Source organism: Dermacentor variabilis, chromosome 1, assembly GCF_050947875.1.
Source record: "Dermacentor variabilis isolate Ectoservices chromosome 1, ASM5094787v1, whole genome shotgun sequence".
NCBI lineage: Eukaryota > Metazoa > Arthropoda > Arachnida > Ixodida > Ixodidae > Dermacentor > Dermacentor variabilis.
In genome coordinates, this window is record NC_134568.1 from 114,835,976 (window position 1) to 114,852,810 (window position 16,835).

Below are 16,835 nucleotides of genomic sequence, written 5' to 3' on the forward strand. Positions count from 1 at the left end.
GCACACTAATTCGCTCTGTTTGCAACTTGGCGTACGAGACACGTTGTCCGCGCCAGCCAGTATATCGCGAAATGAAAACACACATACAGCTGCGCTCAGATTTCGCATTAGGGAGTATCGTAATCGTCGGTGAATTTTTTCTCTGTTCACTTCGACAGTTCTAATTTTGTGGCTTGCATCGCCATTCTATATAACATCGATGTTACTGTAATATTAGGTCATGCGGTTACATGTGGGTCACAAAGCAGCGACGTTATGCAGAGGACGCGCTTGAAAACACAGTGAGCGAGCGCGGCGGGCGGGCGGCTGCGCGCCGACGTGAAAAGCATATTGACCTCCTCGGGTGCATTTCAGGGTGCTTTCAAAAGTTTCAAAATTGATGAACATTCTTATTTTTTAAGGTTGATTTTTAAAAGCGAAATGCATATTTGATTATTTTTAATCTAACAAGTTACAGATACTTTCGCCTGCTTTCGCTTTCTTTTTTGTCCACATGCAGCAGGCAGGTTGGGCAGGTCAGGTGATTGGAAGGCTGGAGGCTGGAGCGGCGGGAACATAATCAAAGACACCAGAGACAAAGCGCGCATCAGCGGGATCGGTGCGGCTGTAGCGGCAGGTATTCTCGAAGCCATGCCGTGTTCTGTGGCCATGCTGTAGCGCTACCGCGCCGGGTACATCCACTGTACGCCGGGTGCGCTGGCACGCTTGCATGACGGGCAATGTGCTAACAGAGAGAGCGGCAGAGGCACACACTGAGTAACTAATTTTCACCCGACGTGAGTTTATTCGTGATATTCGTGAAATTTTAGTGATATTACTTTGGTAGAACTTTTGGAACTGGGGCTTTAATTGTCAGCATTGTTTTTCTGCGCCCCTTTGTGCGATTGGTTACTGCAGTTTCGCATGTTTCCGTGCTGAAAAGCAACTTGTTTTGAGGCTGGGACCGGGAGTACTATAGCATTTTGCGTGACACTGCTAGTTGCGCACACGCTCGGTTTATTAGTTTCACTTAGTGTTTTTCATGGAGGGCCTTAGAGCCCCACGTTCACACTCGGACACCTGTTGCATGCAGAGTGCACCTGTGCATGCGAACTCCAGATATAACTCGGAAACTTCATCCGTCCAAGAATCGGATAAGTGCTGGCCTGAAACTTGGCAGCAGTCGTCTGGCAGCTGTAATGGCAGGCATGTGTCGTTCGCGAAAGAGCCGATCTTGGAACCAAATGCGCATTGTCGCCGAACATCGCATTCTATTGACGATCTTGGCGATCTCCAAACAGCGCGCGAAGCCGAAAAGAAAAGCCTCTTGCAGCAGCAGCAGCCCCGTCAGAAGTTTGAAACAGTCGCCGATATGACTAATCGGTTTGTCCAGTACTTCACGACACTGCATTTAGAACGCGAGTGCACAGCCGGTGTGTACATATGCACTGTTTGCCTGTCAGCCCAAAGAACTCTTGCCCGAATCCGGGAGGCGGTCAGGAAGGATCCACAAGGTCGTCGTGTAGCTCTGAACAATGGCAAGTTCATGAAACTTTTGGTGAAACTCTGTAAACTCGAATCGCCTGGGCCACCGAGTATCTGCACCGTCACTGACAGAAAAATGACAAACTTCTATGAAACGCAGTCATACCGTAAGCTTGCGGGTACAGTAAGCATATTGGAAGATGAGCAGAGTGAGGAGCTGTGGAAGTGTATCCTTGGCAAGGCAGTGAAGGGTATTAGACCACTTACTTACGCTATCAGTTTCCAAAGTGCCCGTATACCTGGTGGTAGCTCTTGCATGTGGGACAAGGACTGTTACCAGGAACCACCACAAGGTATGCTCATAGGCCAACCCAAAGCTGTGCGTAAGGTGAATCCATTCCCTGTGTCCGACCTTAAGACTTTAGATGTGATTCGGTGTGTAGATGCTCGGCGTTTAATAGTCTACCGTAGTGCCAATGGCAAAGCAAGTGTAGACACCTTGAACTTGTTGCTGGCCGAGTTTCACCAAGACTTGACTAGCACACCTCGAGAAGATCCTCCAAACGTTGGGGACATTGTCGGCCTGTTTGCATCCAGTGATCGTTTGCTGAGAATGCTTGTTGTCGAAGTGACTGAAGACATGGCTGTGGTATGGTCCATGGATGAAGGTCATTTTTGCAAGCTTCGTTGGAGCAGCCTGATTGATGTGTTGCCGTCATTCAGATGCTTGCCACCAGCAGTTGGCCTAGGTGTCCTCCCAGGTAAGTAAAAATTTTTCGTGTATGTATGTTTTTTGATGCATTTGATTTCTTGCAGCCTGAGAGCATAGATACAAAGTCAGATGCCTTAAACTTGAATGACCTTAGCTTGTGAACAGCAAGTGGCATTTACAATGATCAAACAAATGGTAAGCTGGTTTCTGCTTACTGTCACTTGATCAGAAATATGTGCATTGGACTTCGTAAAATCACATTCGTCGTGCCCCAGATGAATTCTGCACACTGGCCTGCACCAGCTAAGATTCAACCATGTGTTCTTGGATGTTGTTTGGTATTGTTGCTGTCATTATTGATGGTTCTTGCAATTATCGCTTTGTTTTGCTTATATCAAACATAAAGAATATTTGTGTGCTTGTAAATTTTGTACACATGCAACCTTTTTTAGGTTTCAGGGAAGCACCAATGTGCTGTAATTTTCCACTGTAAATGGTGTACCAAAGGCAAACGTTACATCTAGCTAGGCTATAGGTTACCACTCTCGCATTGTGTGCACAATTGTGCATGTTAAGATAGGGCATTGAAAGCAAAAGCACTAAGGAAAATATTTCACATACGTTGCATACATCTTGAAACACTTGTGATTGGACCGGTGCAGAAAATATGGGTAAATTATAAAACAGTAATCTATAATAAAAGTGAACGTGACGGGTACACAGAAATATGTGCATTGGACTGTTCTTTTATCCTTCTTCATTATGAACCAACTCATCCGAGAAAATGTTTTACTAACCTATGTGTAATGTGTTTTAGTAAAATGAGTTGCAAGGTAGACTGCTGGATGTTTGCTCTTGGATGGATGGATGGAATAACTTTACTGAAAGGTCCTGTGAGCTACGGGGCGCAAGGCCCCATAGAGCGGGCTACTCCCACGTTGGGACCGGGAGTTGTAACTTCCTGGCTGCATTGTGGGCTCGCTGGACGGCCCAGAGCTGCTTCGCCAGGTCTGTGCTGCATAATGCTTCTTGTAGCCTGGCGGAGTCTTGATTCTTGTTTGCGTGGGTCCGACCACACGGCCAGAGCAAGTGATATACGTCTAGTGTGCTATGGCAATTTTCGCAATATGATGTTGCGTATAGGTCAGGCATGCAGTGATGTAGTCTGCCCTATGTGGGGTACGTGTTGGTTTGAAGCATTCTGAACGTGAGGGCTTGAGGCCTGGTGAGCTTATTATGAGGTGTGCTGGTGTCAGTATGTTGTCATGTAGCGGGTTCACTTCTTTCATAATTTTTTGTAATGTTCTAAATCAGAAATATTTTTCAAATGGCAGGATAGGTGCTTTACAAATATGCCAGACATGAAATGGTTAAATATTCTCATATCTGCTATTACAAGAGAGAGTTCTTGCATGGAATCCACATTCTGTCACCTTGACAAAACTCACTGAAGCTTAATCAGTTGCGATACTATACGCTTTATGTGATTTTGAAGACACAGTATATCACGTTTTCTGTGTAATGTGTATACACTATACAAGAAAACCAAGAAAACGGCTGAGTAGCTTGATGTTCCCTGATTTCCTAGAGCACAACCATTGGCGACAGGGAGCAATGAAAAAATGGTGTAAAATGCAAATATGTATGCGCACATAAAATGCACATATATAGGAACATTATATCCTACTGCACATTATGAAAAATAACTGAAAGTATAGTTAAACACAGTAAAGTCATGTAATAGTAATTGAAGACGCATTAAGAAGAAAAATATGTAAATAAGAGCACATGAAAGATGCAAGAATTGTAAAAATAAATTTTTGCCGAACAAAGTTCATTGGTGTCTGAAGGGATTATGCCCCTGAAAATCTGTTTGTTAGGTAGGTAACTAGTCGCAGCGGAAATTGCAACTGTAGGTGGTATTCTAACATGGCTTTATTGTGTACGGTCGTGTTACCAGATTAGTTGCAATGCACCAACTTATAAACATGGGATAAGACTGCATTTCCTGTGAATGCTTTGGCTCTATGCGAGTATTGAGGATGCCTAACTACAGCATCAATTATTTGAAAAAAAATAAAAAAACATCTACATCTTAGCAAGATTTAGCGCATTCAATCAAGCCGTGTTCTTGCGGTTGCTCCTTTATGAAATTGTGGCATTACTTTTGGCTCCATTTCTATCTTGAGATAGGAGTGGAGTTTTTGTAATCCTGTGTTCAACCCACATTACTGCCTTTGCAGGTGTGCATGCAGTACCATCCCTGAAACTTTTGAGAGAATGTGTGAGGACTTTTCAGACTGTGACAGACCACAGTGGCCAGGAAGGTGAGTCGGAGCTGCTGCACAGAGGTACTTTCATGTGTCTGTAATCAGCCTTTAAATGATGCATCCTGCATCATTCATCCTACACAGGATGACATTGCTTTTTTTTAGGGGGGGGGGGGGTCAAAGTGGCATTGTTGTGCTATTATTTAGGTAGCTTTGTATTATGAAATTATTCATTTGTGTGCATCTGTTTTAACACATTCACAGTAAAATGATACTGTGAGCACTGATTGTTCATTTTCAAGAAAAAGAAAGAGTAGAAGATTGACATTTTCTTTTAATTTATTAATACAAATAATTTGGAAGATGTATTGAAGTGTGTGGCCAATCGTATATTTATAACTGTTGTCTTAACCCTTTCCGTGCTGTACACTAATCTTACTCCATTACAATGTTTTTTCGCAAAAGGTGCCAAGTACGAGTCTGGCTCGTCCATTTGTTTGGGTGCTCTTTTAAGTGCTGGTGACAAGTCATAATAACTATTTTAAAGTGCCAACAACCATACAGGCCACAAGAGAGGACAATGGGACAGAGGGCTACTCACAACTGCTTTATTTTACAGAAAACATGTACATATATACCCTCAGTCAGTGCTTGTGCAACAAACACATTCAAGCATCAAGTGCAGTATGATAAGGATAGCTTAAAAATCTTCTTCTCGGCCTTGTACAATGATATGGAAGTTCCACTAACGCACAAGCTGCGTTTCTTGCTGATGTAGAATGCTTCCATAATTTCCCTGGCTTTCGTATCTTTATTTCTGGCAGGAATCCGCGTGTCAGAAAAGCAAGGCCAACAAGATCGATAGGGGCAGTTTCTAATATGCTTAAGTAAATTTGGGCCCTCTTTATTTACTCAACGTTTCGTTCGTGTTCCCTGATCTGCTCATTTACACAGCGTTGGTTTGTCCTATATAGGAACGACTGCAGGAGAGGGGCATTTCATAAACAACCCCTTCTGCACATCTCATGAATGGTCGCGCATGTTTAGTTCTTCAGCCTCTTTTTCTTTTTCCTTTCCACTTCCTATCCAAGAGCAAAGGCCTCCCAGCTTCTTAGGGGTTGAAAAGACGAGCGGAACACCATGCCTGCTCGCAGCCTTCTTCAAATTGTGGGCCAACTTGTTCACGTATGGCAGAGCCACCAATCTCGAGGGACCAGTCTCGAGGGTTCTCGAGGGACCTCTGCCCCCAGCTCTCACTATTCTCTTCATTTCTTTTTGCAAAAAATGAAGAAAAAGGCAGTCATGTGTTGCTTTCTTCATTGCAAAAGCGTGAATTTCAGTTGATTGAATCATCAAGCTCTGATGATTTGCTTCTGCATGAAAGCATTGACAGTGACGGCAGTGTTTTCAGTGCAGTGGACAAGTCGAGCAACTCTGACGTCGGTGACAACAATGGTAGTTTTTGTATTTGTTTGATATTTTATTTTGGTATTTTTGGTATTTTCATGCACTTGTGAGTTTACTACCCACATGTTACATGTACTTAGAATCTGCAGAGCATTCGCTATCCTGATGGGCAGTAGAAAAATGCCATTTTCTAAATAAAATTGTTTTTTTTACTGGTACTTAAAGGGTTAATACTCTTAATTGCGCTATTACGGCAGCTGGCAGAAGTCATGTGTAGTAAGATAATTCTGTTGCAGACTTGCAGAGTACTACGATTGCTTTATATAATTTATTAATGTTCCGCAATACTGTCCATTTAAATGTTTATTTTCCATTTGTAATGGCCACATAATGATGGCTTGTTGATTCCACTGTACTTAGCAGATTCCAGTGTGTCCATAATTCTAGCATGCTGTCTATGTTCTTGTAGTGAAAGAAAGGCTGAGGAGGAGTAAAAGTATTGTAAATTCCTTATCTAGTTCAAGTGTTCTGTGAGGTGTGATTCAGCAGTTGGATGTATTAAAATTAGGGGGGACACAAGACACCTTGTGTAAGTGAAGGGAACCTTAGCATGCACAAGACACACTGTAGGCTGTACTGTGCGTGTAGTATGCAGCGCCATTAGCATGATATAAATTTTGTGTCCTTTATTTCTAAATTTGAATACTTAAAGCTGTTCTATGTTTTCTACAAGCACAAAAAAAAATTTTATGTGAATAAAATAAACCAATGGCTTCAACTGCGGGCCACCATGCAGCCAGTCAGCAGTGTGTCCCAGCTAACGTTAGCCAAGCTGTTAAAAAATACTGGTACAATATACAGTTGAGTCCTACAGGGTTAATTCGTAAGTCTTCTTTTGTTACCAGGATAATTCTTGTGTGCTAAACCATCTGGCTAATTAGAGAATAATAAATAACACACTTTCTAATTTTTTGAATTAACGGCGTGACTTTCAAGGAAAGCTGTTATTGCATCCTAAAACATCTCATTCAGTTCTTTTCACTGCACCATGTCCTTCAGAATTTTTTCCACGCTTTACTCGGACAGCGCAAAATACGAAAACGGCCGTGTGATTATGTGCTCTGCGCTGCATTGCCAGTGGCCTTAAAACCAGTTTGATGTTACCAGACTTGTATGTAACGAATAACGTGTAGTTAATTACTTGGAATCAATTACATTTTCTGGTAATATGGTAATTTATGAATACTTTGTTTACTTGATAATGCTCACTGTAATTACTTCTTTCGGTTATTAATTGCATGTAGCCAGTTACATTTTTGGCAAAACAAGTTCTGACAGGTGATGCAGCTGTGAGTACTTAAATTTGGTGAGAAGTACAGAGTTCGAAAGAATAAAAACAAGTAAATGGGTCACCTTCTATCCACAAACGGCGTCCTGCAGCTACACTTTGATCATCCGAACATGGCAAGCTTGCAGATTCCCACACTTCTCTTGAAAGTCTGATCTGGAAGTGCTATAGGCAGCTTTCACAGACAGCAAGAGGTGTTGTTTAATTATTTTTCACTTAATACAGACTATGAATTCTCTGATATCGATAGCACTTCTTTGCCGTTAAATGCATATGTTTCTATCTGTCCGATACGATACTCGTATACACCTACTTTTAGGATTGTAATGCACAAATACCATTTCAAAGGCTGAATTGTATTCAGCTTGATAATAAGTGACACAAATTTAGCCACCTTTTCAAAGAACGTGAGCATTTGCAGGTGTCAGTTACATTTAGTCATTTATGTCTAAATGGCTAACGAATAAAGGGCACTGAGAGGAGGTCCACCAGATGTTTGCCGACAAATTGAAATGGCGCTATTTCGTTATACCGGTAGTTCATATTGCACGGCTGCACTATAAGGGGTTTGTGTCTATGTGGAGTCATGTGGGAGGGTAAACGGGAGTCAGAAAAAGCCGCGCTATAGCTGCTTCTGCACTATAAGCAGTTACATTATAAGTGGTCTAAGCTGTACTTTTTTTTTTTCTGAAATTCTGGAAGGAACTAACTCCACTCATTGCCTGACTTGCCAACTACCTGGATGTGGCAAGGTGTTGATATTGGTCTTGGCCTCCACTGACTGCTCACTTTGTGTGTTTGGTGTGATAGTACTAGTCTACGCAATGGCCGGGTAGTCGCCAAGTCAAGCAGTGAGTGAAGTTAGTTAATTGAAAACGCTTTTGGGGAACTGGTGCTGCCACGTTTAGGCACTTAATCACACGACAGTTTTCATATTTCACATACTGCAAGTAAAGTGCAGAAAAAAATAATTACACAGGATGCGTCTCACTGAAAATGACTGAATGAGACGTTTTAGGATGCAGTAACAGCCTTTTCATTGGAAGTCATGCCTTTAATTCAAAAATTACAAAGCTGAATAAATCTTCTTTAATTAACCAAGTAATTAGTGCTCAATATTTATCATGGTTGTGAAAGAGGACTGACGACTGAACATTGTAGGGTCTTATAACCATACATTAGATTTTTTAATAACTTGGCTAACATTAGCTAGGGCACCCTGTATAAATAACTGGTTTCATCTGCATTTAACCCTTTCAATACTGACAGAGCATCAGAAAAAGCTGTAAAATATCTGAACTGCTCTTTGTAAGGGCACTTTGTTGCAAGTTATTCCAGCTTGCAGCAACAAAACAAGACTATTAATTAAAATTCCATCCAGAAGCTGGGCCTATCTCCTGCACTTAATGCCTTATGTTAGCTTTTATTTTGGTATCTAAGACTGAGCTCAGTATCCTGGAAAAATTATGAGATCAGAAGTAGTGTTGTGTGAGGACCATTCTGTGGTGCACATGTAATTTTTCTGCATGTTACTCATTGTTACTGTCTGAAGCATAATAAGCTGATGTTCTCTTGAAGCATCCTTCCATGTTGCCATGGTGACAAGGATGAAGGACTATGGGGTGATTGAAGTTCTCTCAGGCCTTCTCCACTGCCCAGACTATGACACAAGGATGGCCACTGCAACTTTTCTCACTCGGCTGTGCTGCCGGCAGATGGGACGCCAGGCTGTTTCAAAGGCAGGCTGTGTAGACAAAGTGCTAGGTGGGCGAAGCTTGTTTTGGTAGTCTTTAGGTGGTGGCAGAATGCCGTGGTGAAAGCATGTTGTTTGGTTAAGAACAGGGGTCTGAATGAATTCACTTAGGTTTTCGCTCGTGCTGTTTGCCATTAGTCGACTGCCTTTGCTAATAATATGTCCAACATCACGACTGGCTAGCATCTGCTCTTATGAACCATTCTAGCGTAAATGATTTTTGAAATAAGAGCCATGGGTTCTCAAACTTATGGTTCACCTCTTGATTTGTTCTAGGGCTTCCAAAGATTCCTGTGAAATACTGAATTTTCTATTCTAAGCAAAGCTTACACTGAGAAACAGACATCAAGCTATTATCATAAAAACAAAAACATGTTAAATTTATAATTGCCGCAATTATGAATTATGTGCTTGAAATGTCACCCACAGTGTGCTGTCAATTATAGCAGTGATGTGGCATGCTAGAAACAACAGCTTGAGGATGAGTTCAGTTGATGGTAGTTCAAGTTGCGCTCCATTTCAACAGGGACCCTCTTTCACATTTGTTTTATATGGGTTAATGGGGAAAATGTAGCCTTATACATATAGATTGTTGATGAAGCTTTGTCAGCAATCTCTTTCACTTTTATAGCATATGATGCTGACCAGTGATGAATCTCCAAAGCAGTCCTTGAATACCACTGAACTCTTTTAAGGACCCCTAGCAGCCTGCAGACAACATTTCAAAAACCGCTAATTAAGTAACCTAATAGCAGGTGTGAATTCAGCTCCTCTCCTTAACGGGCTGGCCTATTGCCATAATTGTCTGCATAGTGTATTATATTTTGTAAGTTTTTTTTAATTTTGTGATCCTCCCACTTCTGCCTTTTGCAAATTTTCTTGCTGGACACCCTCATAAGTTTGCTCACTCACATGAATAAACAAGAACATTGCTACATATGGTAATGGGCATTTTTTTTACAAGTGCCATTTTTTTTTGTGTGGACTGTGTAGTACTGCATATATGAATTAGTGGCTATTCTGCTGTATGGCATGTTTGAGACGGCTGTACCAGATATGTTTCATATCACACAGCCTATATTCATGAATATAGGTATACTAAGTTATGCAGGAGCTGTCTTTGTGAGTTCTTGTGATTAAAAATAATACATTACTAATGTTGTTAAGAGAAACCACAACCAAGGACTTGGAAAAGAAAAGTCAGGGTGTGTATGCTAGTAATATGGGTGCTCCTAAGCTGCCCATCCGTTCATTCTACCCATCATATCTGCTGAGGAACTCATCCTCATAGCCTGTGAGCAGCCCCCATGTAGTGTGATCATTTTAGTTGGTGAAAATGCATTTTTTGAGTCACTGTTGCGCTATTTATGCGGTAATATGTAATTTTTGCATTGTATTCTAGCCACTTTTGACATGTTTATGACATTTCGCTGTTAGTGCCATACTTCTCGTTTACTTTTATGAATTCAGAGCGGAATTGTAGTTGGCAGCTTAGTTTTGCATGTGCTGTTGCCTCCTTGACTTATTTTGTCATTTACTTTAGTTGTGTCATGGTTTGTGTTGTCTTCAGGAATTAGGTGCCTTGGTATAAACATCTGCTGTTACAACTTAAAAATAGATATTTCAGCCTTTTGAGTCTGAATGCTTATGTTTGATAGCACACCTCTTGTACCTTCCTGTAATACACTCCCTACAATAATGCCCTCTAAACAAAAGCCTCAGTGTTAGATAACAGACAGACCAAGTGAAAACAATAAATGCAATTGGGGACAATTTCAAGCATATGAAGCATCTGTAAGTCATTAGCAGTGCTCCCCATAAAATTAATTCCACATATTGGGGAATCTGCATAATTTTTTTTAATGGAAATTACTGCAGTAGTAAACAACATTTAATAATAGTCCTGAGGCAGTGCCATGGCAGGGCATATACATTGGACATAAGCAACGATTACACAGATAGAAGAATCTTGTGATAAGCCGTAAACATATAGCAACTAGTTCACTGCAGTAAGGAGCACACCTCAGGGTTAGTATAAGTGTATTCAAGATGCAGAGAAAATTGGGAAGAAGGTTTTTTTAGAATGGCTGCCGAACATTTTAAGGATCTGGTTGTGTGATATTTCTGCTGTTGTTCTTTAAGGGCGCCTGAGGAAGCTGGTGGCTATACAACGACAACAAAGCAGCTATCATATGAGAACTGAGGAAAAGCTTATTTTGGTGAACCTCTTGCAGTCCATGTTCTTCCGCAATGAGGAGCTTTGCCTTGACTATGCCGACTCGGACCGTAAGCATTCAATTTTTTAAATGTAGTTTCTATTTTGTCTTTAGGTACAGGTGCAGTTTGAGTATTTAAAAAGCCTATACGACACTATTGTAACCATGTTTAGTAAGTCTTTAAGTAACATTCCCCACATGAATGAAAGATTTAGTAAACTTGCATTGAAAATTGAAAGATTTATTTGAGGCAGAGAGGTTGTCTGTGTTGAGGACTTTGACTGCTGTGAGAGCTTCAAAATGCTGATGCAATGATCAGATGTGAACATGGTAAAAGTCCAAACAGGGGAGCAAGAAATGAAACAGGCTTTATACAGTGTACCAATCCTCACATTGTGCCAGATGTAGAGGCATTAGATTGAGTAAAGTGCAATAATCACAGTTCAAGGTTTGACTTTATCTGTAGAGGGAGGAAACGGAGAGTGATTAAGGCTGTTTGCTAACAAATATGAGGCTTTGAAAACAGGAGGACGAAGGTAGGATAGAAGAAATCTGTGAGAACTAACCAGTATAATTGTGGAGGCCACAATTGAAGTCTAGAGGGTCAGATGTAAGTCAGGAAATTAGCTAACTCTTCCAAGTTACACAGGACTGAATAAATAAATGATATTATGGGAGAGTATCAATCCCTTGAGATCAGGCTGAATGGTTGGAAGTGTCCAAGTTTGAGTGAAAAGTAAGTGATATTTGAAATTGTAGAGTTGGAACAAGTGAAGAAGCAGGAAAGAACAGAGGAAGCATTAAAGCAGTAAGAAAAGAGACTAAGGCTTAGCAGGAACAAGTTGTATGCTATTAGTCGAACACAGCCTTTTTGTCTCATTCATCTGAACTTGCAGAAGTGTCGTCACAAGATGACTGTTTGTTGCTGGCCGCCTCCCACAGTGCTTCGTCCTTGGTCCAATCACATGGCTGCTGTATAAAACAGCTAATGACGTCTTACATGGGTTGCACACAGAAAGTTTTTCTTTTTCTGCCTGCTAATATTGCACGCTTGACTCAGAAACGCCTAACTGGTGCTGAGCGGCCATTTTGCCGTTCACTTTGGCAAAGTCCACAACTTTTATTTTGAACGCCGCTGAAATCTGTAGTGTGCCACCACTCATGACTCACAAAAAAAAAAAAAAAAAATGTCGCACACAAGTTTGATCGGATGAGTGCACGCAAGAAGTCATTGACTAGAAAAAAAAAATAAAATAAAATACCAGAAATCGCATTTTGATATGGATACGACATTGGCTATGCATTAGCCAACATGCATGCTGTAGGTTGCCAGATGATGACTGACATTGTAATGAAGACTGCTACATAAGATGAGGGGTGACTGTAGCTTGCTGTTTTAGGAAAATGTCTTGACTTTTATTCTGGTTTATACAGTATGTAGATTTGAAGGGGCCTACTGCTCTTGGGATGCAGAGGTGTGCTGTGTCTGTCCATAAGTTTTGTGGAAAATGAATGCCTGCAAATTCAGCCTGTAAAATGTTATATGGTAAAATATTTTTCTCAAAACATATACATTTCCTTATTACTTAGTTATGGCAGGTGCTGCATTTTATACGGAACTGCAATCTTGTTATTTGGTGTCACCGTTAAGAATTCGTATTGATACAATCACGACTGGGCAAGGTGGGCCTTCACCGCAGGAATCGAGAGAGAGTGACAAAGGTGGGCATCATGATGATAAAAACGAGAAGAAAATTTTATTTACATGATATGTACAAGGTAGTGACTCTATCAGAATCTTGAGCTATATTTATAAATGTGGTTTCAGTAACTAATACTGTATTTGTTATTCAGAACAATAATCTATCAATTTGGCTCAAGCTATCAGTTTTTACCTTTAGTGTCTCTTTAATGCCACCATAGCTTTTAAAAAATGCTACTTGTAGTTTTGCATTAAAAAGAAATCCATTTGTAGGACTTGCCAAGCACCCTTTGCAACTAACCTTTGAAGTGGTAGTTTATCGGCATTTTAAATGCCCTTTCAGCTGAGATATAACTTGTTCTAAGATTTATATAATTGTAAATCCTGTACGTTGATTGTGATGTGGAGTGGTATTGGACACCATTCTTCTTCTGCTTCAGGTAATTGCAGTTGGACTGCTGGGTCATTAACCTTGATGTGATGTCAGAAAAACTCTACTATTTTGTTTATTTTAGATATTATGCTCCTCAGCAAGATTCATCAAAGTTCATCACCAACCTGCCAGCTCTACCAAGAAGTTGAATATTGTCTACGCACATTGCTTGGTCCTGCCTATAACAGATACAGGTTTGTGCTTTATGTATGTTTTAGTAAGCGAAGTCAACAAGTACAGTTTTGAGGGCAACTATCTGACGTGTTTCCTTACTCTAGCTTCTTTTCTTTTGAGTGCTGACCAGTAAATATCCTGATTGCAAGTATGTTCATAAACAACATTATTGGGGGCCTAACCTCCAGGCAGCGCTTCCAAGTGCTTTCAAATGGAGCTACTATTTAAAAATATTTCATTGAAAATGAATTATTAAAAAATATGTGTTTATTATCTGTTGCCCTTAGCTTCACCAATGCACATTACACTGATCTGAATTGTGCTGTGAGGCAAATCAGACTACGATTCTGGCTGGTTTGCTTTGTAGACAACTGGGAAAGATAAGCTTATTAGTAATTACCTGTATCTCTTATTTGATGGGGTCCTCAGCCATTTCGATGAATTTTACTGTGACAGCAATTAAGTGCTCAAAACTTTGTCTTGCCTGTCCATCTTTTCCACTACACTGACGGCTACCATTGTCATCGGTGACATGGTTTCTGCCATCATAAGGCTGTCCTACCACCATCTCCATAGGAGGAAGAAAAAGGAAACTTTTTCCACAACTCTTATCATTGCAATTCTAACTCATATCACTGAAGCAATTTGCATTTACGAGTTACATGAGAAAGCACTGTGCTGTTGCGCAAAAGTGCTGGGCAATTATTGCAAGGTCTTGTGCTCTACACAGACTGAGAAAGGTGGCATTTGTGCATGTTCGGAGGCAAGAACAAGCAACGCTATTCATTGATTCATTTTTATTTCATTAAAAACCTTCGTGGTGGTATTAAATAAGGGGTGGGTTTATACAGAAGGTCTGATTGTCACAATGATTCAGTGTAAGTGCGCACTTGACATGCTTTGCTTGAAGCTTGATTGGCAGGTGATGTAGTAGCAACATTATGTGAAAGGCCAATCTAGTCTTTGGCTGCTCTGTGAAAAAAAATGAAGCAGAAAAAGTTTTAGTGAGGCCATGTGCATGAGTAACGTGTAGTGCATAGCCAGTGTGATGAGATATGTGAGCTGCAGGGATAATGTAGGGTGCACAGTTTAGTGGAGAGTGAAAGAACTTAACAGTTGCAGCGCGCCGCCGAAAAGACAAAGGTGATAAGTTACACTTGTGTGATGAATGGGTTCAGGACCACTACAGGAAGAAACTAGAGGCAGCACGCTGAAGTACGCACACATGATAGACTCTTCCTTTAAGGCACACTGAACATACATGGACATAACAAAACACACACGTGGCAATTCTTCACAGTACGCGGCAGAAAGGCGAGAAGTAACAAAGGGTAGCATGCGGCCTACAGTTCATTAGGTAGCAGCTGCCGGCATGTTTGGAACGTCGTGGAACGATTGTGTCGGACAGCAGGGGTTGCCTGGCCAGGTAGAGCTTCGGTCTCAGTGGCTTTGCGGTACAGTTAACGAACTGCTACCTCTGCGTGCTTGGCTTTTAGACGTTCAGCTGTGCTCGTGAATACTCGGCAGTCCACTGTCTCACATACAGCAGCTGGCGGGGTAACAGTGCATAAGCTGTCCCGAACGCTCATTCAGCAACAGACCAGCTGGTGCCGCTGCGCGAGCCCTTCCGGGCCAGTTGTTGAGCCAAATAGGAGGCCAAAGTGGTTACTCAGCTGGCGGGAACTTTGCTCGCAAGACCTCCCCCCCCCCCCCACCTTTTTTTAATCTCTCTCTCTATAAATATTATAGATACAGTAAATCCCCGTTAAAGGGACACTAAAGGCAAATATTAAGTGAAGCTAAAGTGATATATCAGTGCTTGAGAATCTCTAAGGTGTCAATATTATTGCGAACAGGGCCTTAATAATTGAGAAACAGAGGTAAATGCAGGACATGATTAGAGACTCCCTCGGGACATTCAAGTACTTGCCTGATGACGAAAGCACTCCTCAGTTAAATTCTGTCACCAGTACTCAACCACTCTTTGCAAAAAACATCATTGTATTGTATTAGAAGACGAAATATAATGCTACTTATCCAGTCCTATTTCATGTTTAGAAAAAACTAATTGAAATTACCCTTGACAACGATGTGGGCGGTCGAAAGGTTTCGTTTTCCCTCAACTCTGCACCGCCCACGCTTTCGCGTTTCAGCAGTTTCATAATCGCATAGTGCTGTGCTGGTTTTGCTGGCTCACGGAATGCGCACAAACTGCAAGTAGCAGAGCATTGAACTTCCATGTTATGCCGCGGGATGTTTGAACTGTCTACGCCATTTGACCGAAAAGCAGCTGCAGCGGCGAATCAACCGCTCTGTCCTGGCACTCTTGGCTCAGTGCCGCCGTTCGTTGGGCACCGTTTTACTCACCAATGGCAGCGAAGGGCAGGGATGGCATATGCAACGTCACCATTCCCCCGGTTGGGTGGCGGGAAATTTGAATTTCAAAAAGGTATTCGGACCCTCCAGATGCAATTTTCTCGTAAACTAAGTCCTTTCTTGGCATGAAACAAGTGTTGCGAGGTTTCTGGAATGGGATTTAAACAGTTCATGTCAACTTATTATTTGCCTTCAGTGTCCCTTTAACTGGAAGCTGTAAGAACTGGAAAACATTTCAGCATAAGTAGTTTTGAAATAAGCGATATCATGAAAGTAGAATTTCATAGGCCACGCATACACCATATGGAGCCTTTCCAAAATACCACTAGGAATAAATTCGGTCACTTTCGTGTGCATTGGCACCAGAGATGTCAGCATCTGTCAACGGCATTACTGGTGCTGTGCCAAGACAGCATGCTTGGCAGAGCGTCAGGACGATTGATCCTAATGCAATTTTTTAAGTCGCTCATCCGAGCATAACCATTTTAAGACACAAAAAGGTGACGCTGCTAGCATCGCAATGAATTTTGGACAGTTTAACTTCAAAAACCAAAACTACGGAAGAGTACAGTTGTCATGCCTTTAACAGATGCCCATGAGTGATGTGGCCTTTGTGCCTGACCATCGTGCAAGCATAAAGCAAGCGTCCTTATCAAGCTGCAATCTCTCTGAAATGCTGTGGGCTCGCATGCTGGCTTCTTTGGGTGCAGCATGTGGGCTGATTGTGCCTGCTCAAAAGGGCCAATCATCCTGGCTAAGGTCACGATTAATGCACAGTGGCCACATTTATACATCACTGACAACGTCCTTAACGAGAGGGAAAAAAAAAAAAAGACCAACTCCTAGCTGCCGCGTCAGGCCACAACAAACAGGCAGTGAGCAGTTGAGCAAGTACGCGGGAATAGTGATAGATAGAAAGAAGGGGGAAAAATAAGCGGGGCAGCCCAGCACACCACCTGGCTCAGCTAGCATCTGGCTGA

General features: G+C 41.6%; 1 protein-coding gene across 1 annotated transcript in view; it reads left to right on the top strand.

Moving 5' to 3' along the window:
• Positions 1–521: 521 nt before the first annotated feature.
• The window catches only part of LOC142583242 (uncharacterized), a 51,636-nt gene continuing 35,322 nt past the window's right edge, over positions 522–16,835 (top strand). The window contains exons 1-5 of the mRNA XM_075693635.1: positions 522–2,225; positions 4,420–4,503; positions 8,780–8,965; positions 11,097–11,240; positions 13,388–13,499. Of these exons, the coding sequence (XP_075549750.1) occupies positions 1,022–2,225; positions 4,420–4,503; positions 8,780–8,965; positions 11,097–11,240; positions 13,388–13,499 (1,730 nt within the window). The 5' untranslated portion in view covers positions 522–1,021. The remainder of the gene's footprint in view (positions 2,226–4,419; positions 4,504–8,779; positions 8,966–11,096; positions 11,241–13,387; positions 13,500–16,835) is intronic.